This window comes from Spea bombifrons, chromosome 1 (assembly GCF_027358695.1).
Source record: "Spea bombifrons isolate aSpeBom1 chromosome 1, aSpeBom1.2.pri, whole genome shotgun sequence".
Taxonomy (NCBI): Eukaryota; Metazoa; Chordata; class Amphibia; order Anura; family Pelobatidae; genus Spea; species Spea bombifrons.
The window spans coordinates 44,463,226-44,480,540 of record NC_071087.1 but is presented as its reverse complement, the minus strand read 5'-3'; the positions used below and the strand labels follow the sequence as shown (position 1 = coordinate 44,480,540).

The 17,315-nt window shown below is 36.3% G+C and overlaps 1 protein-coding gene across 10 annotated transcripts in view; it reads right to left on the bottom strand.

The window, feature by feature from the left end:
• Window positions 1–2,657: 2,657 nt before the first annotated feature.
• Window positions 2,658–17,315, bottom strand: part of CAMK2D (calcium/calmodulin dependent protein kinase II delta) — an 86,021-nt gene continuing 71,363 nt past the window's right edge. For 2 of the 10 annotated variants that reach the window (XM_053461444.1, XM_053461445.1), the window contains exons 14-21: window positions 17,164–17,217; window positions 16,029–16,073; window positions 11,463–11,511; window positions 10,171–10,254; window positions 7,286–7,361; window positions 6,727–6,821; window positions 5,108–5,333; window positions 2,658–4,461 (exon numbers count right to left, since the gene is read on the bottom strand). In XM_053461444.1, coding sequence (XP_053317419.1) covers window positions 4,458–4,461; window positions 5,108–5,333; window positions 6,727–6,821; window positions 7,286–7,361; window positions 10,171–10,254; window positions 11,463–11,511; window positions 16,029–16,073; window positions 17,164–17,217 — 633 coding nt within the window. In that variant the 3' untranslated portion in view covers window positions 2,658–4,457. Of the gene's footprint in view, window positions 4,462–5,103; window positions 5,334–6,726; window positions 6,822–7,285; window positions 7,362–10,170; window positions 10,255–11,462; window positions 11,512–16,028; window positions 16,074–17,163; window positions 17,218–17,315 lie in introns of those variants that run through there. The other 8 variants (XM_053461446.1, XM_053461447.1, XM_053461448.1 and 5 more) reach the window with 4 other exon arrangements.

The following is a 17,315-nucleotide window of genomic DNA, read 5'->3' as shown; positions in this document are numbered from 1 at the left end:
GCAATGAAATGGGGCAGATTCTACAGAAACCTCCCATATGCATTTGTCCCTTTCCACACCCCAACCATTTTTCATGAGGGAGATGGGTTTGGCTAAACATACCTACTTGGCACCTGGGGTGGATACTATAATTGGCACCCTGAATGTCTTCGTACGTTCTCCACAGACCGCCTCAGCGTCCCTGTCACCATTCCCACAACTCTGCTTCTTCTTGTGCCTCTTCCTCTACTGCCTTCCTTCTTCATCCACTTCTCTATGAACCAGGCCTCGTGGAGCACTTCCCCAAAAGAAAGAAGCCTCCGGGCATGCCCTCTCCCCTGATTGGAGGTGAGGGGATGGGGCTGCCCTCATGGCTCCACCCTTTCGTGGAAGTACTTCAAAATGCCATAATAATAAAGATAGATTTGTGGAATAAGCGTTTCTCCATCTTTTTTGGTCAAATCTGTCTGCATAAGGAGAGATGGAAGAATACAAAAGAAAGAAGAGGAAGAGGCAAGAGAAGAAGCAGAGCCACAGGAATGGAGACAGGGACACAGAAGCAGTCAGCGAAGAAGGTTAGGGAGACATTGAGAGAGAGAGAGATGGGGGGGATTTCCAGGAGACTTGGGGCCTTTTGTGTGCCAGTGTGGCACACCCCTTGAGTGGCACCCGTGTGGCAAGACCCCCCCCCCAAGTACACCACTGGGTTTACGTACGGTAGAGCTGCAGTTTCTACCTTACACAATACCGTATATTCCGGCGTATAAGACGACTGGGCGTATAAGACGACCCCCAACTTTTAAGAAGATTTTCTGGGGTTAAAAAGTCGTCTTATACGCCGGAATATACGGTAATTTATTATTCATTATTTTTTAGTAGAGCTGTCAGGGACAGTAGACTGTCTCTTTAAGTGCATTAGTCTTTAATATAAATGCTACCTTGTAACACATTATTTTACTTGTAAAGGAAACTGGCTAATAAAATTTCCTTTTTTGCCCTCAATTTGTATTCTTTTAAGAATAGGTCACCATTCTTTATTTTCCCAGCATCGTGATTTCATTTGTCACATAAGGATCAATAAAAGGTTATTTTCAGAATGACCTTGCTATAGATTTATAAGACTTTTGATATTGTTTGTTCAATTATAATGAAATTAAGACCTACAATATATCAAGTTTGCCTGGAAAAATGTTATAATATTAACACATGCAATCCATTACAAAGTTCTGTTTATATTTATTTCACAACTCAAAAGCAGCAAAAAATATTATTTGATGTGGATCCTCATTTCATTGATTTGTTCTTCCATTGAATGGCAATAATTGTGAAAACAAACTGTGCTCCATATATACTCATTATCATGTTAATGAGAAGCAGGGGTTATAATAGAAAGGAAAAGATCTGTGGCCACACCAATCATCAAAGCCACACTGGTGTGTATACATATATATTTACAAATAGATCATCCAGTAGAAATGCACACGTGAATAAAATAGGGCTGACATTTCTGCAGGGGAGTAAGGGCAAAATGCGACACAAAACAAGTTTGAGATGAATTCACAGAGGACAGACAGTTGCTTATCAGCCTGGTACATTGTACATCCCCACTCAGGGTTTCACATTTCTTGTGCCATTAAATGGGTCTTTAATTGGACCTGACCTGACGTTGCAGGTTTTTGGAGGGATATAGAGGAGTAGGTTGGCTGCCTATGTGGTGTGACCATACATCCTACCCACGAGATGGTGATTTTGGGGGTTATGGGTGGGGCAAGGTATCCTTATTTGAGGTTATTGCAGATCCTCCTCACCGCAACTCAGAAAACCATCTTGCATCAATGGATCCACCCCCTCCTTCACTGACCCGTTTTAATACCAAGCTGTTTTGGCGTTCCGGATGGTTGGAGACTACCTTAGATAAGGAATCCAGAACGGGGACACTCTTTAATATCTGGTCCCCTTACATGGATCAATTAGATACTCAGCTAAAATCTGCCCTCCTTGCCACTTTCAAAGAAACCTGCTGGTTCTGTGAGCGTGCTCTTAATGACGAGTGCCACATTCTACTCTCACCCTTACTAAGGAAACCTACTTCACCTCCCTGTCTTGTAACCCTAAGTGTGTCTTCACTACCTTTAATTTTCTTTTTCGCCCTATCACAATTACCCCTTCCACTAACATTATATACTATACAAATATCAGCACTGTCCCCCACTTGCCCTTCTCCTCCCCCTCCCTTTGACTCCTCACCCTCCTATTAACTATTCACACTATCCTCCTATTCACATTTCCTTCTCTACATTTAACCGATCCTCTCTTGTCACAGAATATGAGGTTCATGCTCCATCTCTCTACTTCTCGCTTTAAGACTCCAACTTTACTTGACCTTCTTCAATCTGGATTCTGTTCTCAACATTCTACAGAGACCCACTCAGCTCACCGTTCTTAGTCCCTCTCCTGCAATACTTATATTAATGTGGCTGGTCCATCTCTTACAGCACCACTTTTACCTCTTTTATAATACACACCAACTCCCTCTAGATTGTTTCTGTATGTCATCTTGTTATAATTGTTATGTCCTGTCTACCCTCTTACAGTGCTGTAGAATCTGATGGTGCTATATAAAACAAAATAATCATTAAATACATAATGGCGGGCAAAAATACACTATTACAACAGCAGCAATGAAGAACACACATTTATTGATTTTTTTTTGTTATATGACTCGTTTAATGGCAAGAAGTATATACACTGTGTCCATTCGTATATTACAACATTCCAAAAGACGATAAAATAAATTCACCATGGCGCAGAAGTATTTAACAATGCTTTCTTTACATGGCTGTGTGGAAGACAGGTTTAGTCTACAGTACTATGTTAGAAACCCATGCTATCTCTAAAACGGAAAAAAATAAAAATCATATATATATACCTATGATGTACCATAACGTTATATTACTATACTAAATACTATGAATGGAGCCACTAGCACTAGATTTGTACATAAAACAATGTTCTTAAATTCAATGTTCACAGATTTTATTGGCAGGTAATAATGGCTTGACATATAATTTGCTTATATAGAGTAGAAAATAGAGTATTTATTAGTATACTAACAGCAACACTCAGCTCAAAGCCACCACTCAATGACAGAATTGAAAAGAATTGTATATTGACGAAAAGTAAAATAGTACAAATTTTAAAGATTTTATTTGGAGATGTGAACAGAAAACCAAGGCATTGCCCAATCATGCACACATACCATTAAATAAATCATTCCCTACAGAAATGAAATGGAACAGTGATAGTAGTGTAATGGAGCACACCAGTTTGGTGATGGTATGAATACATTATGCACATCTAGATAATAATATCAATAGAAATCCAGTTCACTAAGAATCCATTAGAAAACATGTACAGAAATCAAAGCATTCCCTTTGCAGTGCCATATATATTTATATATCTATTAAAAACATACAAGGTAATTGGTGGTTTTCCTAGTAGATGTTTCTCAATGCTGTTTCCTAACGTACATTAACCAATGAAAATATATGTTTTCAGACCGAAAAGGAAAAAAATCAGTAGAAAGTTATTGGTAAAATTTGAGCGATGCATATATACGATTAATTAATAATCCCACAAAGTTGTAGCTAGATTTTTAAGCTCAACCCTTAAAGCCCATACAACATACAGTACACAATATTTAAGTCTGAACTAAACACAAAAATACATTTTACTTTGTGAAAGGACTAAATACCCTGAATGTCCAATTGTACTTTATCCTTAATTATCAAAAAACATCTATTAATTAGTAACCACATACACATTAAACAATTATTTGTGGAAAATATAAAATTTCATAAGACGTAATGAACCAATAATAAAAAAATCCAGCCAGCTAAAGCACTTGCATAACTTTTTTTTTTTTTTAATTAGATAACACAATTACATTTTACTTCCTATTACTAATAAAGAACTTGCAAATGTTTCTATATAGCCAATTAACCTGCAGGAATATTCAGATATTGAATAGCAATTTGCTAGGTTTTTTTAAAAAAAAAATTCTGTTATTCTTCATAGCACAATCAATTTTGAAACATGTCAGTGGTTAATTCTAAGTTAATTAACTCTTAATTCTCATTGACCCAGACCAAAAACAAATAATAAAGAAGCACATACAAATATATTTGTTTACTTGATTAACCTGTGTCTGCAGCTTGGCTTTTTGTTATATAATAAAGTAGAACAGAAGGAGAAGAAACTTTACTTCGGCATTCATGAAAAATCATTTCTGACCAATGTTTGAAACCACAAGAAAATGTGAAAGGTGAAAAAAAATATATCACTACACAAAAGGATTACAGATGGAGACTTCTTGTGTTTTATTGGCGGTTTGTGATCAGAGGATGATGGAGGAATGCGGTTTGTCTAGGGGTTACCATCCAGTTGTCTTGAGTGTTCAGAATAAAAGGTTTGCTGGGCTAGCTGGGAAAAAACAAAAAGAAAAATAACACATTTTTTACTTTAATACTGTGGCCCTATTTGTCTCTGCAAGTTATATTTTTGGAAACGGACTTCATAAAATGGTGTTTTGCCTCATCAGTTGTAGCCATTAATATTATATCTAAATTAATTAAAACACAGACATTTCTTGTGTAGGAGCAATCTTTGAAGTGCAAATTATTATACAACATCCAATTTGGCAGAATTCCTAGACTGGCACAATAAAAAGCGGAAAAAGGACTACACTGAAGTGGCCGAATTACAAATTAGATGACGTATTAAGCATATATTAAAGAAAGGGGTCCCCTAACTTTTATGCAGGATTTAAAAAAAAATGTACTTCATGTAGGTAAATCCAGGGATGCAGTTGTAAAGAAGGGTACAACAATAATCATTGATTGTCAGTCTGGCTTAACCTTTAACTAAATATACAACCACAAAACAGAGAATGAAAAAAAAATCTCTACAGAATGGTATAATATATACATGCCAGGGTAGTTTAATGTGCTGAGCTTGGATATAGGCCAGTTTAACCGAATAGATAATGCGCATGACATTTGAATAGTTACCAGTCATATAAAAAGTGACATGTCTATTAGCCTGGTCACCTGCTACAAAGACAGCTTACTTGGGTATGGTTGGTGAGCCAGAACGGTGGAAATGTACATTCTGCCACTTTCCATCACGGCGGTGCCACACCCTCGTCTCTTCTGACTGCATCGTTTTTGGCATTCCGGTGCTATCCATGTACTGGGTGAGACGAATGTAAGCTATGCAGGCGGCATCCTCCCCAATCAAATGAACATGAGGGTTCAGGATGATGGTGTGGATTGGCTTGTTGCCCTTTGATAAAGCTAAGTGAATAAAGCATATAAAATATAAAGATAATGTTATCTGGGCACCTTTGAAAACATAATAGAAAGAATACCTGGAGTACGTACATAATGCAAAAAAGCAAGTTTTACTGACACAACTGGAAGTGAAATATATTAAAATGACAAAACAAAATGATTTACTCATATTCCTATATTACTGTATTTGCTTGATTTTAAGACAGGTTTTTACCCCAGAAACAATTATCTGAAAAAATACGACCTTGTCCTATAATGAAGGTTGTCTTACAATCAATTCTATCCAGACCTCAGATCTACGGTACCGCTGACTAAGCCTTGGGGGACTTGTCACTCACCCTCACTCAAGCCCTCCCTCACGCTCATTCACCTCTCTCTCAATGTCTCCCTACCTTCATCAACCACTTCCGTGTCCCAGTCTGCTTTTTGCAGCTCCCCTTTTTCTCTTGCCTCCTCTTGTTCTTTGTCCTCTTCTCCCTGGTATCAAATTTGTTACTCAAGTGCTTCTGCAAAAAGGCAAAGCCTCCGCCCACCAACCCTCCCATGAGGAACAGGGGAGAGGCTGTACCTGTGGTGCACACCGCGGGTACGCTCTTCTGCTGTAGTGATGCAAGAGGCTAGAATATTGCAGAGGAGGAATATTCACAGAGAAACCGGTGCAGAACTGAATTTGTCCGCAATATTCTGGCCTCTTGGAGTACTTCCACAAAAGGGCAGAGCCAAGGCATGGGACAGCCTCTCGCTGTTCTTCCAATTGGGGAGAATGTGTACGCAGAGGCTGCTTTTGCAGACATACCTGGATAATTGAGCTGATACCAAGCAGAAGCGGACGAAGAAAGAAGATCAAAGAACAAGAAGAGATGAGAGAAGAAGCAGATTTGTGGAAAAGGAGACAGGGACATAGTAGCAGTCAGCGAGTGTGAGCGAGTGTTAGAGAGAGTATGTGAGAGTTTGAGAGCATTGTCTTATATTCAGAACTATTTTTTTCTATCCTTAAGATCCAACTTTAGGGGAGTCTTATAATCAAGCAAATATGGTAATCAATATGAAAACACTTGCACCTAATGTGGCTACATAAATGCACATACACACATTTTATTTATGAAAATATCTTAAACCTGCTATAAGATGATCAAGTACAAGTGGCTGTGTTTATTGGCACATGTGCCTAATATAGATGCTCAATGAACCATCTGCAGTCAAAACAGGAGATTCTGGAAAAAAAATGCCTTGGAAGGTGGTACTGGAGAACCAAAATGACGACCTATCCAATCTCTATTTCCATCTATTGTTATTTTTTTCTGATGTTCTGTAAATATATAGATGATTGTGATATAGATGATATTTGTGTATACTGTGCAGAATAAATATATAGCGTATAAAACAGATGGAATACCATTCTCAAAGTAAAATCGATGGAAATCCATTCCTTCCACCAGGTTTCCAAGTGCTTCAGGTTCAAATGATGTAAGGCCTGGGTCACAAATCTTCCTGTAATGAGATAACGCCATCTGTTTATATTCAGGCAAGTGTTTCATTGCATTTGAAACAGACTGTTTTTCCACATGCTTGCAAACAGTGTGTGAAAAAAAAACAGGAGACTTGATGATGGGAGATTTTGAGATGGTGTATTTAGTATTTAACAATAAAGAAAGGAGACCCCTTAACTTTTACCTAGTATTTTTTTTAAACATGTACTTTATGTAGTTAAATCCATGGATGCTGTGATTGACAAGGGATAATGAGATTTATCAGGTTATCATAAAAGTGAGGCAGCCTTCAAGAGACAGCATAAGTCTAAAAAACTAAATAAAACAAATAAAAAATAAATCAAAGCAGAAGATCACTTTTATAATCATGCAACATAAAAAAAAACCCACTGAAATTAAATATGTACAGAAAGTAGCCACAGCGCATTATCAAAAAATGTAACCACGTGTAAGAGAATAACTTACGTATATGCTTCAAACTCTCCATTGTTTATAGCTTCAATCAGCTGCTCTGTGACTTTAATGATTTCCTGCTTGCGTGCTAAAAAAAGAAATAAATGAAAAGGTCTGTTTCACTCTGAAGCCCAGTATCAACGTAGAGTACATCACTGTTTATGGGAATGTGAATATTTGATCTTGTTGGATTCATGATCAAAAATAAATAAACCGTATACTAGTGTGCAGGCATCCTCGTTTTTTTTTTTTGTGTAGCCATACCCAATTGATTCATGTGGTTTTCAACTTAAAATTAGCATGTTACTGTGGCACATTTATTTTTATACATGAGCAATGTTACCTTGATACTCAAGATGTCCAATGTTGGATTTATGGACAATATAGCCCAAAAACAACTTTATGGTCAAACTTTTACCACTTTTCACCCAGATTTCTTCACACTAAATTGTCCTGGTGGAGTGGATTCAGTAAACATTCCAGATTGTCTGTAATAATTCCTTTAGAATTATCTCCTAACTTCCCATAATTAATAGGACATCCTACATTAGTAGTATTCCCTTGTCTGAAACAAACATAATACATTAAAGGTTCACTTTAGCTCATATCCGTCGACTTTTTCATCGGCTTGGAGTCTCATATTGTATGTATCATCTTGAAATCCATAATTAATTCATGAATGGCAATTCCTATGTAGGTTAGCGACTGCCGTGTGCTGGCTTTACTGCCTCAAGCGCGGCCAACCAAAAGAAACCAGCGGAAAGCATGTTACACAACGCTGCTACACACAGTACTAAAAACCAGGACACATGTATAATAAACACTGCAGAACACACTTTGCTAATAATCGTTAAATCCTTTTCATTTTTATTAGTACTGTGCTTTTGGACCATCTCATATGTTAGGATGCCCTAATTATAAACAGTGCATTGAGAAGATTTCTTACAGTAAAATGTGTCTGTGTTTTATATATAGTCACCCATCCTAATTATGTGTCAGCCAAATAAACGCACAGCATCCATGCCACAAATATATTTTGTTTAGGGCATATAGTCAGTCACACCAGGAAACATCCAATTTTCTTTCCATGTAGGAACTGAGTGGCTGGAACAGTAGAATGAGTTGGAAGGAAATTAGATAAAATGTCAAAGAGGTGGAAGTGGGTGGCCAACCTTTGGAGGTAGTCACCACTCCATCTAGATATTAAATGGGAAACCACTAACTTCTGCTTATTGGCTGCTATGTCCCGGGTCTACATAGGTAGTATGCATACCTGAAAATGGTTATCTTAAAAAATCATATAAAAAATATAAGAAAGTGTGTTATATACAAGGGTGCAGTTTCACTTATATCAAGGTGGGTCCTAAAGTATGATCTTTTGCCCACCTCAAACACCAACAAGCAAATATTAAGACCAAACTCACATATTATTGCACTTGTACATTTAATGTCTATTTTCCTCACATAATTGGGTTTGTTTACTAAATGAAGAGGTGTTGGGGGAGAGCAGGAGCTGTGGTTTCAACTACTTGACTTTACTATACATTATAAAAAAGTCTAACCCCAGTGAGCTTCTGCTGCAGCTGGCACTTGGCTGGCCCTCTATGCTGTATAGTTAAATGGGTGTGATCTATTTAAAAGAACTCTACGGAATTATGCATCATGCAGGGCCATCTCAGCCCTTTGTGCTGGAGAAGACTTGCCTTTGTTGGCCCTTCATGTTGAATAGTGAAATGAAGTAGTTGAGACCACAACTCTCCCTTTAGTGAATAAGCCTCAAATTGAGGTACCTTGCCACGGATTATGCTCGTTGGCTATTTTTTTAAATACATATGATTATTTTTTTGCAGCAGCAGTTCGCTAGTAGCAGACAAAATACGGAATTACTACGGCTCCAGATTCTAAATAAGAATTCAATAGGAATTTATATGACACTGCCGATAAGTATACTTATTATTTCCGGGCCATGCTTGCTCTCTATAAAGTAAATCACAAAGAATGTTAATGCTAATGAGATTAGAATAAATGTATTTGTATGGATTTGAGCCACCTGGAACACTTATGTTAGATAGTATTGATCTCATATTAACGGGTAACAGATTCACCAATAACATACTAGGAATGTAAGAATGCATTACTGAATACTTATTACCAATCTAAATTTAATATTTTGGTAACAAAGTTATCCCGTGAAGGTTTAAAAGCTGTGCCAGTAAGGTAGCTCCACTTATATACTTGTGTTGGGAGAGCCCTCTATTTAAGGAATAACAATAGTTCTTTTTGGCTTTTTCCAAACACCAGGCACTGTTTATAAGGAGAGTTAGATAACCTGTAGTGGCGTACGCCCATACTGACTTGACCAGCTCTAACCTGTAGTTCTTTAGCTCATATTGGACAGGAATACTCTTCCTTTCTGGCCGTATCTTTCTGGGATTGTTGGTCCCTTTGTGCTGAGGAAATTTGCCTTGGGCAGGACTTGGCTGATACTAAAAGAATGACTTAGTATTGCTTGTTCTAATCAAGGGAGCATGAGATTCAGTGCATAAATCCTAATAAAATCACACCCACAATATATTTTCCGTAACTATATATAAATTATAAAGCTAAACTTTCTCTCTGACTTACTTTAGGAAATATTTGTAAATAATGGGTTGTATCCGGTCTGCTACAAAGTGATATACTTATGTACTAATTAAGTGATTTTAACATAATTGGATAGAAACAGCTTCCTAATAGACTATCAATCCGTATGTATTGTAAAGTCTACCAATCAAGTAGTTTTCCATCATAACATTTTCATTTTAAAAGATTTGGACTGGTATGATGCAAGAAGGCCTTTTAGAGCCACACGCCCCATTGTGCAGTTTTGGGTTTCTGGGAAAGCCCAATGAACTTACACTGCACAGCTGAAGACGTGGACTGGATGGACTCAGATTCATGCGAATGACTCTTTGAATTTGTGTTTTCTGTGCACTTGGTGGCTGAATTGATGGAAAGAAACACAACATATGAACAAATAAAAATGAAGATGTACAAGATGACCAGAATCTTCAGAAGGAACTGGCAGCAGCTACGGCCACTAGGGCACTGAAAGGATGGCGACCAGAAGAAAGATGTGGAGGAAGGAACAGAAGAGAAGGAGGAAGAGGAGCAGCAGCAGGAAGACTCATGAGCAGTAAACCAGCTCCTCCTCGTACTGCACTCCCCAGTGAAGACTGTACTTTAGGCATGCAAAAATAATGAAGAAAAAAAAGAAGAAAAAATAACATGAAGGAAACAGAACAGCATGAAACAGAGAGACATTAAAATATAATAGGAAATATAGTCCTGGGAAAGGTGAAGAGATGCTGAAGTAAGAAAATGACAGCACATATGTTCAGATGCCTTAACACTGCTACAGTAGGATATAAGAGGCACAATTGTACCTAGGGCCAATCGCTCATTGAATATGTATCTGACAGTATTTACAGCCATTACGCACACCAAAAATGCTCTGTGGATTGGTGTTTGTTGTGCCCTGTACTTACCATTACAGGAGCTTGTGTGGTTGATCCATTCCTGTATTGTGGGGTTATGCATTGTAAAGGTCTAGGTTGCAGAGGGAAGAGTTTAGCCTGGCCATAAAGCACCAGGGCTAATTTTCACTGCCAGTATCTTGCAGGATAATATATATAATGAAATCACATTTGCAGTGGAAGCCCTGAATGTAATGTCATGAATCTTGCAGTTCAAAATAAATATAACACATGATATATGATCAGAACCAGCATAAATGGAAGCTGGAAGCTGTTTGTTGCCACAGAAGGTATGTAATTTCCATTGGGAAATAAAGAGAATAATATATATAAAAATATCTAAATATATGGAATATACAAAATTGTTGAAAAGAAAGGCATCTGAACAAATGAGATGGAAAAAAGGAAACAAATAAACCCACTAACACAATCTTTATTCAGCAAAATTAATGAAGCCTTTTAGATTTCTTTCCCGAAAGCAATATCTTGTGATTGCATTATAATATCATAAATTAATATATAATTCCATGAAACCCATCTTCCCACAGCTTTTATTCTATTATACTTATGTTTTAGATTAGTTAGAATTATTAATTAGCTGTCGTTTTATTCCTTCTACACTCATTTAGAAAAGCGATAGGCCATGCTCATTATTTCTCCAGCTTCCATCTTACCTTTAATGTCTTCATCTTCAATTGTAGTATTTGAGCTCTCAGTGGATTCCTGTAAAGAATTAAAAGCACTAAAGTAAAGTGACACTGAGCATGAATGCAATTAACACAAAAATATCAACAGACAAATTCTAGGCCCCGGACTTCAGCTAAAATGGTAATGAACACATTTTTATTTTATCCCTGAACAACTCAAACATTAGAAATGAGATGGAGCAATACTTGGGAAAAAAAATACAGGCGGACAGACTCAAACATCCAAAATATGTTATTTAAATACCAACACAACAATTAACAAAAACCCCAACATATCTCCAAACTGTGAACGAAATGTTCTAGTTTATTCTTCATTACAAAATCATTAACATTTAATCAGTTCAGCTCCAGATGGTATATTATAAAGGTTTATGGGAAGACAGAACATACATTATTTATTTATCAATGTTTTATTAGTCTTCTAGTCAACAAAGGCGGCATACTAAAACTGTCTGAGCTAATGGAAATAATAAATTAAAAAGGTAGAAAAATGATGTGTAATATAGATGTATAAAAGATATGTACTGATTGAGATCAATTGTTTTGGATAATCTAGCAGTTACTGGCTGAGGAATTTATTAATGGGAAATTGGATACAACTGAAATGTATTCTGTACAACCTTTCGAGATGTAATTACTATGTTGCACAGTTCAGTAGCTAAGTCTCTGGACTGGTGAACACACCGTATCGTGCCACGTTTCCACTTTGTTATATTCATGACATTGTAATGTTACAATTCTACGTCTACATTACAAAACCTTTATAACCTATAATAAACTTTAGGACATTAGGTTAGAGAGACTATGTGAAAAGGTAAAGTCAAAGAAAAGATTTTAAAGAAGGCATAGGTTCTACCAAACAAATGCATCAATATTAACACGTGATTGGCCAAAGTATTTAGACTTTCTTACGAATTCTGCCATATTACTCAATTGCAAATGAAACCTTAAAAGTCTGTGAATTATATTGTATTTTAAAATAACGGAACAGAAATCAATTATTGTAAGGTAATTGGTTTTATTTTGGTAAATTTTTATTTAACAATTATCTAACATATGTTACTTGTATAAGTATGCAATTCCCTGTTCTCCGAGACTACCCACATTGGCCTCAATCTCTAAACCTGAAGTTACTGTCAAATTTCATTACAAAAAACCCTTCATGGGAAGCTCATGTGTCAAGCTGTGTATCTGAACGAAAAAGACGGCTATGGAGCATTCAGACATCAGAGATAAAGTGATACAACTGCATAGATTAGGAAAAGGGTAGAAAATAATATCTAAGTGTTTCAAAAACCCAGTAAGCACAACGGTCAATAATCAGCAAGCCTGGAGTTTGCCATAAGACATTAGACTCTCCAAGCTGTGATGCAGGGAAATGGTTCGTGTTTGGATGAGACACAAAGTTTTTGGCTAAACCTAAACATGCTGTGTGTAGTTCAAACCTACAGTGAAGTAGGTAGTGGTAGCACTATGGTGTGGGGATGCTTAACACCAGAAGGGCCTGGACATCTTGTTATCATTGAAGGATGAAGCTAAATACAAGAAGAAACATTGCAGTGTATTCACTTTTTAACAGGGCATTAAACAGAACTACTTAGCCAAAGCAACATTAGAGTGACTCAAGTAAAATATAGGAGACTGTCTGAGAGTAGGTCAAATAGAATTCTATTCAAAACTAACATTACACATGTATGGCACTATATGAAAATTGTGGTCCACTAATGACGTATAAGCAACCTGAAGGAGAAGTTGTCAAGAATTATGGGCTAAAATCACTCCGACCCTACGTAAAAAGGTGTTATTGCAGTAAAAAGTGGTCCTACCAAATATTACTGTATTAAGGGTTAAATACTAATGACACATACTTCGGCTTTTAAATTATACCAAATTAAAATTGTCACCTTACAATAACTGATTTTGTGTTCCAGAGTTTTAAAATAAAATAGCGCACAGAACAAACATTCAGCATAATCATAATTCATGAACTCAAAAGAACTGGTAAAGGGTCTGAATATATATTAAATCGAGTCATGGTCTTGGACTAACCACATATACTGTCCCCTGTAATGCACAAAACACACATTTTAATGCACAACATATGCCTGAAAGACAACAGAGGCTTAAAAAAGCCCAAAAACAATAGACAGGTCTTCTGCATTACGATATGTTAGTGACGTGACAAAATACATCCACATATTTTCTTAGGTTTGGTTTGGTTTCCTGAACGTAATCTCACTTTTTGTACACAGCCGAACATTACTCATCACAGAGACAACATTACTATAATAGAGAAACAAAATCTCGGGACACTATGCAAACCCCTTTACAAGACTTGTTGGACAGAATAAACGCAACAAAAAAAAGCTGTTTACAACACGGCACAAAAACAAAGTAATTGGCTTTGCTGCTTATGATTACAATCAGTAGGCCGTATAAAAAAAAAGATTAACTAGTCACGACCTGTGCTTACGATTACATTATTGGAAATCAGAGAGTAAATGCCAGTTATAGATCAACAGAAAAACTAATATTAACAAATTATTATAACGTATGGCTAGCCATACAGACACACATACACACACACATATATATATATAGATATATATAGATATATATATATAAATCTATATATATATATAGATAGATATATAAACACTAAACGCAATTTAAAATACTTTAAAAAAAATAAGTAGGGTTTCTTAGCTTTGCCAACTATTATAACATAGTATATTGCAGCAATCTGATCTTCAACACAGAGGGCAGTAACGTTTTGGACAACGATGCAATAGACAATGTCGAGATTTGTTTTACTGACATGAAAGGGAGGGATGATTTTCAAAATGACAAATTCACAAAAACATACACAGACATCATGAAAGCATAATGTGTCACTTGAAGGATTTTTATAGGTTTTGCTTGGGACTTTGGTGCGACGCTTGTGGCAATAGATTTGTGGCGGCAATCTAGAAAGGCAATCTAAAGGAATTGTACATGACCCTGTGTTTATTGCTTTCTTTAGAGCCGGCCAAATTTTCAGTCAGCCAGAGATGTGATTACTACATTACGCCCTGATATCTACAATGTGATTGAAGAAGTAACAAAGCCAGCCTTGCTTAGGGACTAGAACATGATTTTTTTAAAGGTTATAGGCTTAGTGCAACATTTTTAGTGGTTTTCTTGCTTTAAAGAAAATTGTACCACATTACAGGATTTCACACAATTGATTTTATAGTTCACATAATTGTGCCAGTTTCCACAGGCCTCTGTCTTCTATAGAGGTGCTACATGTTTAACATTTTGAATTTCCTAAAATGAAAACAGGGAGTTAGTTCTGTCACTGTGGAAAATAGCTTTGATATCCGAGTTTTGTTAATCAGTAGGGTACATATCTTTAATCTCAGATATTAGTGAACTTCTTTTCTCTGTAAAAATATAATTTCACTGCAATGGCCTAACAAGAATATGGAAAAATGTACTTTGAATACTGTATTAAATTGGTTTCTGGTTATCAAATTGAAGTATTTATAATGACACGAGTTACTCAAAAATGTATTTTTCAATTGCATTTTTCCTTGATGACCTACTATATAGGAAATAATGTAAAAAGCAATTATAGAATAATCTTACCAGGAACAACAAATTGAGTATAATACAATATAATCTATTTTTCAAGTAAGGTAGTGGCCTGTCAAAATTGTGTATACTTTTTTTTTAATGATTTTTTTTATTGATTATAATAATAATAATAAAATATTTTTTATCGGTTTATAGCAGTACTACATTTGTTTTCTTGTTTTAACCAAAGAACCAGTCCCATTCTTACCCTTGTCTTCAATTCAGTTACTAAAAATATATATGATTAACTTATATATGATTTGATTGCATATGGTGTAGAGATGAAATGGTGTAGAGATATATTATAAATGTAGGAATGACTGAAAGGAGTTAGAACAACTTGAATGGTTACTTTAATGTTCATGGGAAACAAAATGGCAAAACATTTAAAGCACCACAAGGGTCAACTTAAAAAATTAAGAGAAAAAAATAAACTTCTCATGCAAAAAATAAAAAACAAACCACAGAACATTCTATGAGATAATGGATGAAGGAACACACAACTAGCAACTAAGGATGGTTTAAATTAAGCTTAACATTTAAGAAATGTCAATTCTTGCTGCTACATCCAGTTATGGATTCTAGCTGGTAAGTTGCCGTGAGATAAAACAAGAAATGTTTATTAATGTTTGGGAGCCATTCACTAAAAGCTTTAATTGAAATCAGACTATTCATAATATCTAGGTCCCTTCAGTTTAGTGAATTTCTCCCTTTGATTTTTGCAATGGATAAAATTAGCCATAATAATAAAGAGCTATTCTGGGGCAATGTGAAGCAATCACTGTGCAAAGGGGATGCACCTACTGATTGCCCCGTGTTCTTGCTCTTTATAAACATGGCTCAGTACTGTTAGAGATGCTAGTTGATGAAGTATGCAGATTGATAAGCAAGATGGAGTTGATTCTTTTCGAATACCTTATTTCCATCAGCAGGGTTGTGGATAACTGTAGATTGGGGCTCCTGAGTGAGAACAAGATAGAGAGAAAAACAGTGCCTATTGGTAAGTACAGTTGCAGAGGTATGAGGGAGAGCAAAAGGAGCCAATGACACAAGAACGCCGACAATACTAACGTAAAATAAACTGGCACCAAACGCCACATCGGAGAGGGACACCGATGTCAGAATCTTTGGGGAGGGCCATTTTACCTACAAGCGCAGCATGCAAAGACCTTATTCATCATCAGTGCTGAGATTCAAAGGGATGGAGAGAAAGAACAGGCACCTGGGTTCTTAAATTTAGAAGCATGCCAACATTGTACTCTAATTGAAAGCATATTTCTAAGAAGTAATCTTCAAAACAGAGACCGATAACGTGCTTTCTATTGAACATCCTTTAGAATGGAAATGAATTCTAGTTATGAGACTTATTATTTTATGGCAATCAGTCCATCTGTACTTTTAAAAGATCCACCATTAAGTGACCATTTATAGTATAATGCATGTATTACTTCATTATCAGAACAGTTTACTGCCATGCATCTCCCTTAACATGGGCAGATGTAGTAAAAGTGTTTGCATAATGGTTTATTCTGCAAACATAATGCCCACATTAGATCAAATAACACAGCTCCTATAACAGTGTTTCAGCCGTCTTTATTCTAGTTTTAAAAGCTCACGTCTGAAAGTTTACTTTACTAAAGCTACCTGTACCCACATCTAGCTGTGCCATTCAGGAAAAAAATCAAATATGAATAAGGTCCTTTTGTCGTTGCCTAGTAAAACTTTGGTTAGCTCCCTTTGATGTCCCAAGCAAGGTTAAGCCAATAGGCCATATGCATCCAAAGAAGAGCTAAGGGCAACACAAAAGCATTGGGAGAAGACATGCAAAGATCCTGAGCTATTACTACAACCAAGACTAATGCCGCCGAATGCCTGGATGCTAATTGATAACAGTTATGCACAGGGCTACACGAGGAACTTCCTCCACAAAAACCACGACCACACAAATGCAACGGTTTTAAAAACAAAAGAAAGTGAAAGCAGAAGTAAAGGAAATAAACAAGAGAAGAATTTACAATAAGCATGGGTGGAGAACACAAATTATTTATACCAAAGGCGGGGTGGGATCTTTAGGGCTTGTTATTACGTTGGTTTTGTTGCTTATCTGTAGGTATACAGAAAATAGACACAGAAAAAAAAAGCCTTAAGACACTTTCAGATGCTGGTACAGGTCATAGGATCAAGAAAAAATAAATAAAAGCA